At 47.4% G+C, this 17464-nt stretch overlaps 1 protein-coding gene across 1 annotated transcript in view; it reads right to left on the reverse strand.

The window, feature by feature from the left end:
• BSN (bassoon presynaptic cytomatrix protein) overlaps positions 1 to 17203 on the reverse strand; it is a 65990-nt gene extending 48787 nt beyond the window's left edge. Inside the window, exons 1-2 of the mRNA XM_066327052.1 lie at positions 17024 to 17203; positions 16441 to 16840 (exon numbers count right to left, since the gene is read on the reverse strand). Of these exons, the coding sequence (XP_066183149.1) occupies positions 16441 to 16740 (300 nt within the window). The 5' untranslated portion in view covers positions 16741 to 16840; positions 17024 to 17203. The remainder of the gene's footprint in view (positions 1 to 16440; positions 16841 to 17023) is intronic.
• Between the last annotated feature and the right edge of the window lie 261 nt (positions 17204 to 17464).

A 17464-nucleotide genomic window follows, 5' to 3' on the forward strand; every position in this document is an offset into this window, starting at 1 on the left:
GTAGGATACTGCTGGAGGTGGGAATGGCTGCAGGGCAGCAGAGAAAGCTCAGCAAATCCTGGACGAGCTGCTGATGCACAGAAAAAACTAAAGGTACCATGTGGATCAGGTTTCCTACACCATCCCAGCCTCGCTGATGGAGCACAGGACAAACACCAATATACACCTTTTTCTGAAGTTTTGGGTTTGTTTTATAGCAGAACCAAACTCTCTCTGGAAGTGTTTGCGGCAAAGGTTGGATGGGGCCCTGAGCAATCTTATCTAGTGGAAGGTGTCCCTGCCCATGGCAGGGGGTTGGAATGAGGTATCTTCAAGGTCCCTTCCAAGTCAAACAATTCCATGATCCTGTTGCTTAGTTCTCCTACAGCAGCACAGGGACAGTTTGCCATGGAGCTCTTGTGTGGAGGATAGGAAGAGCAGCCCTGGTTGTTTGGATTTGTGCACAGCCTACATGCAAATACAGAGAGGAGCCTGCAAAGCATCCCGTGGAGGCTGTGATGTGGTTTATCAGCCAGAGCCCGAGCTGAGGGGGACAGATAATACCAGGAGATGGAGTCTCCTGAGGAGCCTTGGGAGGGCCATGAGCAGCCCAGGGTGCTGGAGCTGTTGTGTGCCTGGGGCCAGGCTGCATGTCAAGACATCACCAGAATTCACGCCTGCATCCAGGTGGAGAGGAGGCGGATGCAAACATGCAGGCAGCGTGGGCTGAAGCTTCCTGGTCCAAATCTAAAGCAGTTTGAGGAGAATCCAAGGCTCCAGGGAAAACGTGCAATTAGGAGCGTTTCAACACTTAATTGACAGGGGGATTGGTCACTGAGGCACCAAGTCACTTGTGAAAAAGGCCGACTTATGCTCATCTTTATCTTCAAACATCTCAATATAAATAAAATCTAGTCCTTGGCACTCCTGCCCAGAAGGGGAAGCCACCGGAGCCGTCAGTAATCATCCTGCTAATGCTTGCCAGAAAATAATCAACTTGCTTGCTTGTTGGCGAGTGAGAGGAACCAACCCCCAAACTCATCTCCTTCTCTGCAAATAACAGATGGGAAACTGCGTTTGTCCAAAGAATCGAGCTGTGAAATAAGACAGTGCCATTTCATCCTATGAGTCACTTCTCAACCAGTTTCCTTTCTCTAGTTAGCACTCCCTGAACCAACCCCAGGCTACTTGAGCACGTCTCCTCTCCCCAGAGGGCATCAGGAGGCACTGACCCCCACGAGGCTCTGCAGTTTCAAAGACGACCTCCAGCTCCTGCACCTCGCTGCGCGGTCCATCTTTCCCTGCACCACGCAACCACGGACACAGGGATGAAGCAAACGATCAAAGGAAATAACTGCATGCCCAACAGCTTTGTAACTAACCTCAATCCGCTGTCACAGGCAGGACCGTGCTCCCCGGCAGCATCCCCCATGGCTACCTTCTCAGGAAGTGAGAGCATCCCCTCCTTCACTGCTTGCCCTTGCTGGCGGAGAGGATGGGCAGAGGAAACCTCTCCAGCGCCAGAGCCAGCGCTGCTCCTCTGCTCTCCCCGGAGTGCGGGTCCCCCGCCAACAAGGCGCTGCCCAGCTAAGCAAGGCGGCAGTGCCGCCGCCCGAGGCAAAGGGACAAGTCCTTCCAGTTCATTAGGGAAGGTTTCTTGTGCGATTTGCTGCCTCACTAGCTCCTGTTTAGACAGCCTTTGTTCCTCGTCCGTAGGAGCGCATGAAAGGTTTGGACGTCTGTACGTGCTGGGGGGATGCTGTTCCCTGGGCCGGGAGCAGGCAGGGAGCTCGGCCTGGGCTGTAACCTCCCGAGCTGTGCGCGCCGAGGTGCTCTAAGTGCAGCCCCAGGCCCCTCTCGCTCCGGAATGCGGGATTGCCACGGCAGCCCTCTCGGCCGAGGAAACCTAATGGCTCGCTTTGCCTTTTTCTGCTGCTGCTCCCGTGCCCTGCCGCCAGCCGAAGGACGGACGTCCTGAGTAACAGGAGCCTCCGGTCCTGCTCACTCATTGTCTCCTGCAGAACTAAAATAGCAGCCTGGGAGAGAGCAGAGGAGCTCAAAACTTTCCATTCCCTAGTACCTCCTGCCCAAAGAAGAAGAATATATGAGGCCGCGGGTCTCCTCGGGGTGTCATGTGCAGCAGCAATGCAATTCACAGCTATAATGCTATAAAGAGCACAGGCTGTTCCCAGTAAATAGACTGTAACACATTAATTTAAAAGCAGCCCAGCTTCCTGATAGTAATGCAGAATAAAATAATCCATTTACTGCATGGCTCACATTTATTCAGCTCTGAGTGGTCCCTGGTGTAGCCTTGCTCATGAGCTCCCAGCTCCTTTGGGAACCCTCCTGGACAACTACAGCAATGGGAAATAATGGCCGTAGCTCAGGGACTCAGCTAAACACTCTTGAATATTTAAAGGTCCTTTCACCCCCAAACTTTGCATTATCATGGCAGCACCAACATCTGAGTATAGCACAGCAGTGATGAGGGCAGAGAGGAGCGTGATCCTCTGACCCACGCATCTAGGACGGAAGGTTTTAAATACTATAAGCAATTCTGGTGTGGCATAAACAGCCCAAAGTGTTTTCAGAGACAGGGCTGCAGACCCGATGTTATGGCCTCACACTTTTTCCAGACTGAAGGAGACAAGTTAAGTTCTAATTTATCCTGGGCTAGTGTGTATTTACGAGTGAAGCCACTGGAATGAAAAACTTGTGTGAATGAACACATCATAGTGGATCAGTGCATCAGAGCAGAGTGTATCTTCTGCTTTTCTTTTTTTCTTGTTGTTATTCTGGATTAAATATGTAACAAATGTTCTTGCAGAATTTAGGGCCTGAAGATAGACAAGCCACTGCACAATCTTTTTACATACCTAAACAGACTTAATTGCTCAATTATTCCAGATAAACACGATAAGTTGCCTGTTATGAATAATTTATAATCCAGCTAGCCACACAATCTGTGAAAAACAAATCTATGGCTGCAGCAAAAGAAATGCAAGCGGATGCCATGATCCCAAGACACCCTGCTGGGTACTAAACTCTGGCCAAAGGACCAATAGGCTGGCCAGGGCAGGTTTGATCTTTCACAAAACCCTTTGGACAGTCCAGATTTCCATTTGGGTTATTGTGTTGCTGAGAGGATGCAATTATTGACAAATCAAATAGGCACAAAGTATGGGTGTGCACCTTGGAGGAGACAGGCACAGTACACACCCCTCTCCTGTTCATGGTCTGCACAGGGCTAGGTGTCCCATACAGCCCTTCCTGGGAGCTGGCTGTACTGGTTTCCCCAGGAATTGCATCAGATGATGGTGATGAGCTGAAGAGCCGCAGTGAGGCACAGCAGGATGCAGTGCTGGAGGATGGAGGCCCACAGGGTCTGCCTCAAGGGACAACACTCAGGTTGCTGGGGAAGGGGCAAGAGAAGGATCACTGCCAGGGGACAGAAAGGACCCATCCAGCCAGAACTTACCAAGCTTGGATAGGAGAGAACTGAGAAAGTAACCTGGAAGGAGTCCAGAAGGAAGGTTAATCCTGAACCCATGACAAAGCCTTCCCACAGCAGAGGGGAAACAAACCAGGCAGAGGGGCAGGTACCAGCTCCTGGCACCAGTAACCCTAGACAAATGCAAGAGTCTTTCCCACGGGGCTCAGGGCCCTACCACAAACCTTGAGCCTCTTCATGACTCTCTGAGAAGCAGAGGAGAGGCACTGGGTAATTTCCTCCAGCCTGGACACCGTTTTCCCAGAAATAGCTTGTCCAGTCACCAGCCACCTATTTTAAATTAGAATAAGTTTTTTGTGTTGGAATTCCTATCCCCTTCCAAATAGACCTGGACATCCAAATACACCTGGTATAATGACATAAGTAATCATCTACTCAATAAAATTTACACAAGAATCTGCAAACAATTAGAATTTTTATAGCTGTTATTTAACCTTGAAGAAGGGACTACTTTACTGCCAGGCAGTCTACAAGAGCAATCACCCTGCCATTAAAAAAAAAAAAATCTAATCACAAAGCAAGATTAAAATTGGTCATTCAAATCATGATATGATGAAATTTGGAGTTCAGCCTAGAAAGACCCCCTTCTAAGTACCTGAAGGGGCTACAAGAGAGCTCAAGAGGGACCTTTTACAAGGACATGGAGTGACAGAAAAACAGGGAACAGCTTCACACTGACAAGAGGGCAGGAGTAGAGAGGATATTGGGAAGAAATTCATTACTGCAAGGGTGGTGATGCACAGAAATAGGATCCAGGGAAGCTGAGAACTTCCCATCCCTGGATATGTTCAAAATCAGGTTGGATGGAGCTTGGAGTAACCTGGTTTAGTGGAAGGTATTCCTGCTCATGGCAGGGACTGGAAAGAGATGAGCTTTAGGGTCCCTTCCAGCCCAAACTGGAATTCTGGGATTCTAGTCTATGACATATTGCTTGCTGAACTAAAGTCATCATTGCCATGGAGATCTAAACCAAATACACCAGAAAGGTGAATAAACTCTTAATGAAAAAGAATCCTGCAACTTGAAAGATTGTCTTTGCTGTCACAACCTAAGCCAAAATTTGAAGTGACCCTACTCAGGAGCTTTCTGCAGCCTTCCTGAATGGGGCCCCAGAGGATTACCATACAATAACCTGCTTAGGACTCCTTAGCACAACTGAAAACCCTGGGCAAGCTTACAACAGAAGCTAGTTTAGTTCAGCTCAAATAAAGGGTGAAGTTCAACTGCAAGACTGGAAACTGCTACAAAAGAGAAGAACATTCCAATAGAAATCAGTCAGGTAAAACCCAAAAAATTTTGCAGAAGCAAATGCCCTTCTAGGGCTTCTTGGCTTTCCTTTGAAAGATCTCCAACAAGCAGCACATAGGCAGTGTCAGCTGCAGTGCTCCATGTCCATCCAGACAGCAAGAAAACTACAGTGGAGCAAATTGCACAGTTCAAGCTGATTTCATCCTGCTTTGACTTGCTCCAATGCCAATCAGAAACCACTTCTAAAGAGAAGGCAATAAATCTTGTTGTCATGCCCTGGCTGCAAAGCCAGGCCACTCGTGTGTAATTACCAGCCACGGGACTGACTCTGATGACCTAGAGGGCATTTTTTTGCAGGTGAGATAGCAGCAGTGATCACAGCTCCCCCCACTTTCAGGGGTTCAGCTGGAGAGATCTTGCCTCTGATTTTCAAGTATTGTGCATCAAAATATCCAGCTGAACAGTGGGAGCTTTGCTGACTGCAAGCAATCAGCCCCAAACTGCCTCAAACTGGGCAGAGAAGGCATAGATTGGCCACCAAGGGGGAAGCAGCAGGAGGGAAAAACATCTGATATCCAAATAAACACCACCTTCCTGTAAGCTTTTATCTGCCCACAGCCTTGTTTGTTGGCATGGGCTGACTCCTGGCACACTGCAGAGAAAGAAAAGGAGGAGCAGGTCTGAAGCATGGGATACAGCAGGCCTTAAGATGCAGCACAGCACATGGTCCATGGGGATGCTGCTCTTTGGTGCTCATTGACCTACTCCCACAGGGAGAGGGTCTTGCCGTGCCAAGATTTTTGCTTCCCAATAGGATGCAAATTCCCAATAGGATGCAATAGGCTGGACGGCACTGGACAAGCGCCTGCAGCTGGAAGACACGGGAAAAAGCGTTGGATAGAGAAGGGTGACTTGGGGTAAGAGCTTGAGCTGGCCCAAATCTTTAGGAAGGGCATTGAAGCTTTCAGTTTTTACCGTAAGAGTGACATCGCCCGATTTTGGCTCTTGTTTGGGTGGCATAACTTGGAGATCCCTCATTGCAGTGGAGCTCTTCAGAGCCCTCCAAATGACATGTCCTTCAAAAACAGCAGATCATAAGACTTTTTTGGGCAGAACTGCAAACACTTTACACCCAGAATCTGCATAAAAAGCATTATTATTCCAACATGTCCCCCTGATCTCAAAAGGGCTTTAGCACCTGGAATTAGTTATGGAAAATAGTATTTCAGAAGTTGCTGGATTTTTTTTTCCTTCCTAATTCAATAAAGCAATAACAATTGTCTGCTGAGAGCAAGTAGTGGGATCCCAGAAGCAGCTCAAAGACAGATGGCAGCTGCAGCATACCTCTTTGGGGACAGTTCTCAAAGCACTCCCCAATTTGAAAGCCACAGTCATATCAGCTGGAAAATTAATATGGCACGTCACAACATAAGGTAGAGTGTGTGGAAATAAATTTCAGGGCATTAGCTGGCCTCACCCAGCACTTCTGTACTGATCGGTACTCTGCCAAAGGTCCCTTGAGCAGGTTGCTGAGGACTAGATGACAGCACCATGCATGAGTACAAGGGCTCACTTTAACTGCGCGTCACCTTTTGGGATGGATGGCAGCACTGCTGGTCTTGCACTAACATACTGTGCTTCGTCAAATACTAAGGGTATTTGCTTTTCTCAAAGCTTGAAAAGTTCTGCAATACATAGAGTATGTGGGCAAAACAGGCATGTGAGCCCAAGGACAGGCCTCTCTTACAATAAGTATGCTTCTTATTTCAGAGGAATCCCGAAGCACAGGTAATCCAACCCTTTCTCAGGTCTCCAGAGTAACTTCAACACAGACCACTAATTTTTAGCCAGACCTCTCCACTAGACCTAGTATTTTATCTAGTGGGCATCATACTGAAAACAGAGGTTCTCAGGGGGAAAGGGCAGCAAGTGCTTTCCAGGAGATCAGGACAGATATGAGATGTCTTGTGGGGAGGAAGGGCAACATGGTATGCCTGAGAAAACAGAAGGGGCTGAACAGAACCAGTGAGCAGCTTGGAGCCATGACAAAGCTGTTTTTGGAGGAACCTCATACTCAAGGAGTCACAGGGACATGGCCTTTACAGCTGCTAGGGTATTCTGCAATTAGAGGGAAAAAACCCCAAAACTAAAATCCCGAGGGGAGCTCCCACTCCTTAGGTCTAAGCCCAGCAGTGCCCCACTCCATCACACCCAGCTGGTTGCTGCACTACACGTGAAGCCCTATATGTCTGCATCCTTAGCAGGTTTTTATTTGGGAACACTTGCTGATCCTGCGATTCCTGCAAAGCTGAGCTACAAGCAGTGACAAGCTCATTTGCTCTTTGGGGACAGGGCTTCAAATAGCTGCTGGCTCGTGGCAGTTAAAATGGGCAGAGCACTGCCACCAACTCTGCCAGCCTGTGCTGTGACTGATGCAAGCGCCGGCTGGAGCGCTCTGATAAGGACATTGGATGATTCAGAATAATCTGGGCTTTGCTGAACAGATGAGCCCGAGAGTTTGTGCTTTGCTTTCTGTCTAATGGGAATACTGTGTTGTGCTCATCAGAAAGGGGAGAGGTAGGAGGGCACCAGAACTTCCTCTCCACAAGACTGATGGGCACATCTCTCCTGCCTGCCACTCAGTTCTCTTCCTTCCATAGAGGTCTCCAGCTTGAAGGTCTGGCCAGTCTGTTCCCTCAGCTTGGACATAGCAAGGGGGTGGCAGAGGAGCTGGGGAGAGAACAAAACATCAATGTTAAAACTTCTCATCCTGAGGGTTCTTTGCAAGGCTGCTGCACAAACAGCTGGGCTTGATTAAGATACAGGAGATGGGCATCGAAGTGGGCAGAGCAGGGAGCAAGAGAGGAAGGGGAGGAACACACTTATTGTTCAGTCTTCAAAAACTTCTAGCTGGCATATGCCATGTTACATACATGCCTTAACTCCTCCTGACAAACCTTTAATCTCACCAGGCTGCTACATAGTCTGCTCCCTCTCCATTAAGATCACATCTTGCTCCCTGGATTTCCAGGGCCATTCCAACAATTTAGCTTTGATTTACTCAGAGCAGAAAGCCGTGCCATCAGCACAACCTATTTACCACACAAACTGACTCCAGAATGGAAGCAATCCCCTTTCGGCTGTCCTTAATCAAAAGGTTTGCAGCTGAGATAAAACACCATTTCAATCAGTTAAAATAATTGGTTTTCATAGTCCATCAGCACCATATCCCTCAGATGTGGGCTGTCCAAGAACACAGCTGCATATCATGTGAGCTGGGTACGGCAGGAAGGTGAGGTCTGGGAGCAAGGCTTGAATTAAGATGGTGAGAAACACCTCTGCAGGCATGAACTGCTGTTCCACAAACACGTCACTGCATTCACAGGGCTGCTTTCAGCAATCTCTGAGGCTTTTCAGTCCATCACACTATGTAAATCCCTTTTTAGTATCTAAACGTGACCATGGCCAAGAGACAGGGTCAGGAATAAGCAAGTTGGTTTATTGTGGTGGGAGCCCACACAGATCTACAAATAGCACTGGTGATCAGCTAAATTCAGGTTACAGGAGACACTAACAAGATGCCACCACCTCTGTCTTTAGGGACCAGACAGACCTTGCATATCACTCCCATTCAAGTTGGGAAGAGCCACGCCACATCATCTCCTTTGCTGGGCTTCTCCCGTTGGGCACTCCTTGCTTCACCAGAGGTGCGGCCCCTGGGACAGTCCCGTAGGGGTGGGTGCAGAGCGGCTGCTAACGTGGAGTGCCTGACACCCTCCATTACACCCACCCTCCTTTCTGCAGCTTGTAGAAAGACCGTAAATAGGAATGAATTCAGCTGGGATTAACTCAATCCCCATCAAAGCACTGAAAGCTCTTGAAGTTTCCTCCTAAGCGCTCCCCGAGGCAGCGCAGCGTTCCGGCATCAGACACACAGCGCAAACCAGAGCACACAGGCGAAGGCTGTACAGCCCTGTGCACCTCCTGCTCTCAGGGCTGCTGCGTGTGCACTGAGGGACGCTCAAACTCAGCGATTTCACACACTCGACCGGTAGGAAAAGCTGGAGCAGCATCCGTGTGAGCAAAATATCCCCATCCACCACCACGGGCTGTAAGGGATCTTATCCCTCTGCCCCGGGATGTTCCGGGAGAGGGAAGGAAAGCTCTCAAAGACGTGGGGAGCCTCTGACTCGGTATCCTGCTCCACTAAGGAAAGATTGACAGCCACTTCCGATCGTCAGCTGGCTTTTCTTTTTAATGATACAGTGATCTGGGAGTTGAAAGCCAGAGGAAAACCTTGTCTCATCCAAGAAAACAGCTTGTTACAATTTAATGTACCGAGGGAAGGACGGCGCAGGGTGGCGGCGGCTCAGCCCGTGCGGCTTTACTGAGCTCGGCATTTAGCGACGCCAAGCAGAAAAGAGGCCACTTCCCATCCCTCGGGAGGACTCCTCTTCACTTGCAGTTGTCTTAATTACCCCTCTGCACCGCAGCATCGCTCCAGCCTGCGGGAAGCCACGCTCTCCCCTGCCCTCCGAACAATTTTACATGTCACCACAGCCCCTCCTTGTGTCACCGCATTCGCGGCTCAGCCGAACCAGCCGTCAGCAGAGAGGACCCACCCTGAGCAACACCAGCCCCCTTAGTCACCAGCAACCGTTTAGCCAAGAGCTTTTCTGACATTTTCTGCCAGCGAATTTTGCATTATTTGAATCATCTACGCAGAGCACAGCAAAAGGTGGCACATGGGGAGAAACAGCCAGAATTACTCATGAGCTTTTTCTTTTCATGGGCTCTAACTAAAATTGTGATCTGTCAAACAGATGAGTCGCATGTCATCGTGAATGGCTGGGAGAAGCTCCTGCTCAGGCTGCAGCAGGGGCCAAAAAAGCCAATAAGCCATCTCTAAGTCGAAAGGCTCAGGAAGAGCAAGTGTGCTACTCTCCAGCTTCATATGAATTGTTTCATTCAGTGTTAGTCACCCCATTAAAAAATTCAAGTCCACCAAGGGATAACAGACACATGCTTCACTGCAACGCTGCAGATACAGGATGAACACCTGGTGTAGGAATAAAGAGATTAAGAGGTGAAGGGCAACAGTGAGGAAGGGCTATAACGTGGCAAATATACATACACATACAACCTGTTGGTTCAGGGTGATAAATCCCATGTTCTTATCAATATTTTCTCACCATTAAAAAAATCCCCAGAATATGCACTGCAGCCGCGAAGAGCAGATTTTTAGTGCCCAACTCACAGGGCTCTCTTGAGGAGAGCTGTAGGCCAGAAAGCACTGGTCCCACTTGCCCATGGGGCAGATGCTGACCTCTGGGATGGAGTAGCCCTGTGGCAGCAGATGAGGCTGAGCATCCATGCCCAGGCAGCTGCAGCACGAATTGCTGTATCCTTACGAGAAGGCAGCAGGCATGCCAAGCCTCAGCTCCTGCAAACAGCATCACCCGCTGCACAAGTGGCTCACTGCTGGCTGAAGCTCTGCTAAAAACAAAGAAAAAACTGGAATAAAACACACATCTCACTCCTATTGCACAGCATGATCCAATGGAAAATTTCTCCCAGATCTGCAACGTAATGCTAACAACACATTTATTTTTACAGCTATATGGTGAAGGGGAATGATCTCAAAAGACAAACCATTCTAAAATGGGCAACTTGACTCAGCAACACAGAGGTCTGGCTGAATATAGGGTACAACCTACCACACACGCACACAAAAAGCTGTCTAACACCACAGCAAAACAAAAATATTGCTTGCCCAAGGGTGTCCGGGGGTTTGATCTGATCACAGGAGGATAAAACCACGCTTCAGAACTTGCTGAAAGGTGCACACAAGGAAGGATAACTGCTGACAGAGCCAGCCCCACCTCCCCAGCTACTCACAGACACCACAAGCATGACACCAGTGTGAAATACCCTATGGGATGCCAGACCACAGAAACATTTATTTTTCAGACCCAACACCCATTTTTTCAAATGAGAGGGAATTACAACCTCTTAAAAGAGCCTTGTGTTTATCCATGAGCACAATAGTACAGATGCAGGATATGCAGGACCACACACATGCCAATGGCTGGGGCTGGAGGTGCTTTGTGGCCAGCAAAACAAACACTTGTTGAGGTCCCAAGGGCAGGAGAAAACTTTGTTGGCTTTGCCTTGTTCAGCAAGAGAACAGAATGTGTAAAGGCAATATCACTGTCACAGCTTATCCTCTGCCAACCCTCTCATTGTAAAGAGCTACATCCAACATGGAGCTGACCCAGAGGAAACGTAGAAATTTAAGAAACGTCATGCCAGCACGGCCCCATGTCTTCTCTGAAGAAGTGAAGAACACTTTGGTTGCTTGAAAAGGCAGGGAGAAACAAGGGAGATCAAATTTCTCACAAAGCTCATGTTTAATTATTATCAGCAAGTAGATCCCTGCTTTCATCCAGGCCTTCGGTGCTCAGCCCTGGGTAAAAGCACTGATGCCAACAGGGATTCTACCCATACGTGCACAGCATTAGAGACCTGTAAGTGTTTGGATGTTAAATGAATGACAGACAGGAGAGGAGATGGATGAGAGGAAGAGATGGGGATTCACTGCCACTAATAACAGCCATTGGTTTAATGTAGGACTAACAACCCCCCTGTCATGCTAAGCACAGCCCTTGGCTTGCAGGGTTTCTGAACCAGTGGTCATTAGTCAAGCCAAAGCCTCCTAAAGGGTAAATAAGTTAGACTGGGCCCCTAACTCACCAATACGCTGGGGTTTACTGAAAATTGGACACCAACATGGTGCAATGTGTAATACTGGGACAATGAACCAAATGAGAAATGGGGTCCTTTGAAAGCAGTGTATGAACAGCTTCACAATTTCAATATTTGAGGTTTTTTTCAGTCATTTGCTAAATGACTGAGGTGATGCTGTGAGCAGGCACGACTTGACAGAACAGTCAGGTTGGAAACGGCTTTGGACCACAGACATTCCTCCAGTGCCAACAAGCCCCATTCCTGCCACCAGACATGCTCTGCATTGTGTCACTCTTCAGCTTCCCTGAACTTCTTTTTTCCACTTTTCCCAAATTCTCTTATACTGTTGAGCAGAAAACCATCTGCTGTTAGGTTTACAGGATAAACACAATGCTCACATTATTTCAGTCTCATCTCCTCAGCTGATGATCTATTTTCTATTAATACAATTTAAACATTTACCTTAAAACCTTAAATCATTTTTGTGGCTACCTACTCTTGCTACAGATAACTCACGAGCCACTGAGATTTTTCTTCTCCTTGTTCCTGTCAAACAAGCCTGACCACTGTTGGGAAACCAACCAGCAAGTTTTTAATCCTCCTTGAGACTTTCTACGTTTTGCTTGCTGAAGGTGCGTGATCAAAGGTTTGTGATGAGCTTACGTGGCACAGAGCACACAGGGAAAAGATTTGCTCTCAAATATTTTCAGTATTTCATAATTCATTATATTCATAGCATAAAAAGTACAAAGAACCTCCTCAATCTCCCTAAGTGAAGTTTAACAATTAGAAGTCATAAATATTGCCACAAATACAGCAAATAAAATCAAAATGGCTCGGAGACAAAAGCAGGGCCCTCAAAAAGAAAGCAATTTGGTAAAGAATACACATGTAAAAACATGTTCCTTTTATTCAGGGTGGTGCACCTGAATACTTAGGAAATGGCCTCTAATAAACACTACTTCAAATTGAAAAAACGCAATAGAAATAAATGTAAGGCAGAAATGAAAGGTTTCCTATAATCCCAAGTGGTTCCAAGCAGACCTATTAGGCAGCCAGGCATTTTGAGTTTCATTTCGTCTCTAACTAAAGCACACATTTTAATGCTGTGCCGCTACTCTTGATTAAAATCAAACTCACGTTCCTCATGATTTTGGTTTAGCGCTTAGGATGATGAGAAAACAAATTAAAAGAAACCCAACAAATTTTAAGAGAAGACTGAAGAAGAAAATAATGTATCAAATTAGCAATATGCAGCGGCACTTCAAAACCCCAGAGAAGCAGAAAGGATGCCTGCAGGTTACTCCTTATGATACCAAACAGAGCAAATCCAATCAGATGAACATGCTGCTGGATCAGTCAGGCAAAAGCCACAGGAGTGACAGAACAAAGTGAAAGATGTATAAAAGAGGATTTTCTAAACTTATTTTACTGGTTTGAGACTGAGCTATTTCCCCCAGAGGAGATGACAGCATCACTGGTATGGTCCTGCAGAACAAGCTGTCCAAAAACACCCTCACAGACAACACAGAGGAAAAGTAGAAAAAAATGTTTTAATGAGAAATTAAAAAATCATACTAGAATGTGAAAGCTGCAATGTTGCATTTAAAATAACACATCTCCATTCAAAAACCTGTTTCCTGCACAGGACTGTAAACAAGCTGCTAGATTTTAGCATGTTACTTCAAAACTTGTTCTCTTTAATGGTACCACCATTGCTCCCTGCTTGATAATCCCCTTTCCTTGCTTAAAATAACTGTCTATGGCAAGAGCATTGACCTTCAGGAATAAGTGAATGAACAAGGAGAGCAGCCCACCAGCACACGTCCAAATTGAAAACTATGACACCAGCTATTCTGGAGCACAGAGATGAACAGAGGGAACAATATAATTATCTACATGTAAAATATGAGTGACACCAGCAGTAGACGGGAGCTTCTGTTTGCCCAGTCTTGTGAAACAAGAATGAGCTGCTGCTCAAAGGAATAAACAGACAGTGAAATGAAAACCCAAAAAGAGATTTTGTTTTTCTCCGCGAGCGATCAGCTCAAGATGCCACGGAGGCTGATTACTTTGTCAGCACAGAAATTCATGACTTCCTTTTAAGACAAAATGGCCATCAAGCTACACAAAAAGGAGTAAATAACAGCCAAACAAAAATAGTACTTCAAAGGGAATTACATGCTTCTGAGTAGAAGGTACCACCAAAGTACAAAGTGAAGGGGTTTCATTAGGCGGTGCAGTTAACCCTCCTCTGAAAAATCTGCTCTTGGAGTTTTAAATGGCAAGATAGGGCTTGATGGACTACAGCTCACACACTAAGTCTATTATTTTCTCTAAATATATATTACGAAAAGCTATTTTATACTATGAATATATATCCAAGTAGAAGACCAAGTAAAACAAAGTGTTTATGTAAGATTTAAACCCCAGCTCTCAAAACAGTTTGAGAGACCATTATGCCAAACCAGCCCTACACCTCCCACCTCACCATGCCAGTGGTTTCTGGCAGTTCTACAGATTGCACAGGAGAGGATGTACCAAGCAAAATACAATATTGGTTTTCTTGAGTTTTATTTTCTTAGAAAATGTGGTAATTTTGATTATTTAATCCTGCTAGGGAGCCTTAAAAGCAGAAAGAAGTCAAAAATTCATATCTACTGCAGCACAAAGTGGCAGTATCAACAATACACATTAAAGTATATTCACAAGGAAATGCAAATAGAAAATACAACACCTCAAGAGCAATGCTGTGCAGCCACCCTGCAGCACCTGCTGGGTTGGAGGGACCAGACTGGGCAGATGTTTTCCCTGTGAAGGGAGGCAGTGGAGCAGCTGGGCCCAGCATGTCCACCCTTGGAAGGTTCCAGGATCCAATGAGGTACAGCCTGGAGATCCCTTCCCTGCTTGCTGCTTTGAGCAGAGGTTGGAACAGGTAACCTCCAGAGATCCTTCCCAACCCAGCTCCCACCATCAAGATAGAGCAAACCCTCCCAGCTGCCTCCATTACCCCCCAGCAACAGCATCAGGATGCTGTGTGACTCTGGAATAGCAGCACAAGGAATGATGTTGAGGAAAATGAGTCACACTTCCAACAAGGCAGCAACCACTGCTGCTCCCCCAGCCGGCCCATCACACAGGCTGCCAACATGAGCTGCAAACACTTCTCTTGGACAACTGTTTTCATCCCCCAGCTCCCACAACGACCTACTTACATGTCATAAGGTTGCTTGCTGCTGAAATGCCTATTAAACTCAGGACAGACAAAAAACCCATCTTTTTCCATTTCAGGTCCATTTTTTTGGATTTGATGTTTAAAAATGCTCTACGGTCAAACACATTTCCGAGGGGTCAGAGACCTAAAGATGCCAAGAGCGAAATGGCCTAGAGCTGCTAAGCAAAGTCTTTGTGCACACACATATTTTAACCTTGGTATCTGTGAGAGAGACTTGGGGTAGAGCCCACTGTGGGTAAGCTCTCAGAGCAAAGCAGAAGAAACAAGATCAGAAACTGAGAAATTGTTGCATTTTTTATTTTGTTATTTCCTTGTTAACTGATATCATTCAGAGTAACTGGGCAACTTTCAAGGCAATGCTCGGACACCAAATTAATGTTTGGCAAATCTAACTAAAAATGAAAGCTATAAGCAAAACAGAAAAGTGGCCCATGGCACTTCTTTGCAGGAGCCTGAATTTCCACCTCGGGGCCTTTTATTAAGATCTGAGACCTTATTCGGACCTTTGCAGGGGTAAATACCTGTGAAGTAATATCAGCTAATTATGCATCATTATATCAGCGGTATCTCTGTCATGGGACAAGACTATTTACATGGGCAGGTAGTGACAGGACAGGGGAGAATGGGTTCAAATTCAAAGAGAGAATGTTTAGACTAGGTAACAGGAAAAAATTCTTTACCATGAGTGTAGTGAGTGACTGGAAGAAGTTGCCCAAGGAAATTGTGAATTTCACATCCCTGGAAGCATTCAGTGCCAGGCTCGATGGAGCTTAGAGTAACCTGGTGTAGTGGAAGGTGTCCCTACCCATGGCAGGAGGCTGGAACTAGGTGATCTTCAAGGTCCCTTCCAACGAAAACCATTCCGTAACTCTGCGATTCCTTCCATCAGGAAAAAGGACTGGAAGGCAGGAGTTCCTCAAACAATGATGTTTAGATACCACTGTGTCTAGCATCAGGAGCAAGAATTGCATGCTTACCATAGAATGGCTAATGGAAGTACAACCTGGGTATCCAGGGGGCTTCAGTGCCTAAATCCTGTCTTATCAAGCACTGGAGTGGCACAGTCAATTTCCAAAGCGTGGCTTTAAGTTTAAGATTAGAAACCCCTGTGGTTTGCCTCTTAACAGCTGCAAAAACCATCCAATCACTTCCCACCCTGTGTGGAGATCCGTGACCTGAGAGATTGGCACAGGGAGGCAGCCCCAGCACCCACGTCCAGCACCGCTGCCAGATCCGCCCCCAGAAGCCCGAGCATCCTTCTCACACATCCCACGGAACGCTTGTCCCCCAGCGCTGCCGCGTGTTGTGCACGACTCCTGGCACTTCCCTCCCGCTGCTGAGCAGGACGCTGCCTGGAACCCACCAGAACCTGCTGGGAGTCAGGGTCTGAGACACTTGACACCTCAGTCGCCCAGCAGCTCCTCTGCTCCCCTCCTTGCTGTCAAGTCCTTTAACTCCAGGACAATTTTGAGAATGGAGACTTCAGCTCTGTTCTGGCATCTCAACAACAGAGACTGAGCCCTGGTAATCTACCAATCCCCTTCAATTAATTTATCTCCCTCATCAAAGCTCACATTATCACAATTATTCCCTTGTTACCAGCAGAACCCTTGCTCCTGGTCAATGCTTTGCAGCTGCCAAAAGCAAAGGTGCAACTTCTGTGCTTGGAGAAAGCATGAACACACCCAAAGCAGGCAGGAGGAAGAGAAGGCATTACCTGGGTGAGGTGCGGGTTGGGGTTGAAGCCACACTGGTTGCAGACCTTGCTGTGACACTGAGTGCAGGCATTGAAGTTAGGTTGGCCGGGGGAGGAGGTGAGCTCTGTCGTCTTGCAGATGGGGCAGAGGGTGCTGCTGGGGAGGGGGGCAATCTGTGGGACGGAGTAAGGCGAGGTAGGGGTGCTGCCCCGGTCTGGTGACACCGAGGGAGACCTCCCCGAGCCCTGGCTCCTGGCATCCACCTGCAGCGTCCTCCGCGGCCCCTCCACCGCCGCTCCAGGCTGGCCCCGGCCCCTCATCTCCCGAGGGCTCTGGGAGCTGGGTGCAGTCTTTGCGAGGGAGGGAGATGGTGACCGCTGCCCTGTGGCCTGGTCCAGCTGTTCTGGTCTCCTCAGCGTGCTGAAACACCATCAAAACACACACAATAAGCCCAGGTTTCAAACATTCATATGCCAGTCAATGTAGACAACTGCTACAGTACTCTCTCCCCCTTCAAAATCCCAGCTCAGCCAAGAAGGTGTAGCAAAACCCCACTGCACAAACCAGGGAAATTGCTCACATCAGCAGAAGGATACACTTTACCTTATGAAACAAGGCACGATTTCAGCTTTCTCTTATATAACCCAGCGGCAGAGATGTAATTGAATTATTCGGTGTATTCTGAGTTGAACTTCAGTCAGAAAGTTGCACATAAAAAAATGTGCGTGAGAAGTTTGGGAAGCTCAGCCTCTTGCCAGCCAGGGCTCCCAGCACTTCTCCAGCACAAACACACTGAAGAGGCAGCCGTGACTTCTTTGCAGCCTGCAGGGCCCTTTCTGCAGGGACACTGCCAACGTGTGCTAAACCAGCTTCTCACAGCCTACTTTCACGGATGGCTGTGAAACCAGAAGCCTGCAAAGAGCCTGTTTATTAAAGAAAGACCCCCTCCAGAAGCCCAATGGAGGCAGGAGAACTACTTGTACTTCCTCAGCTGTCAGGCAAAACCATACAAGTCACAGGTGAAAGCAGCTAAGGGCTTGTTTC

The sequence above is a fragment of the Sylvia atricapilla genome, chromosome 11, assembly GCF_009819655.1.
Source record: "Sylvia atricapilla isolate bSylAtr1 chromosome 11, bSylAtr1.pri, whole genome shotgun sequence".
NCBI classification, from domain to species: Eukaryota; Metazoa; Chordata; class Aves; order Passeriformes; family Sylviidae; genus Sylvia; species Sylvia atricapilla.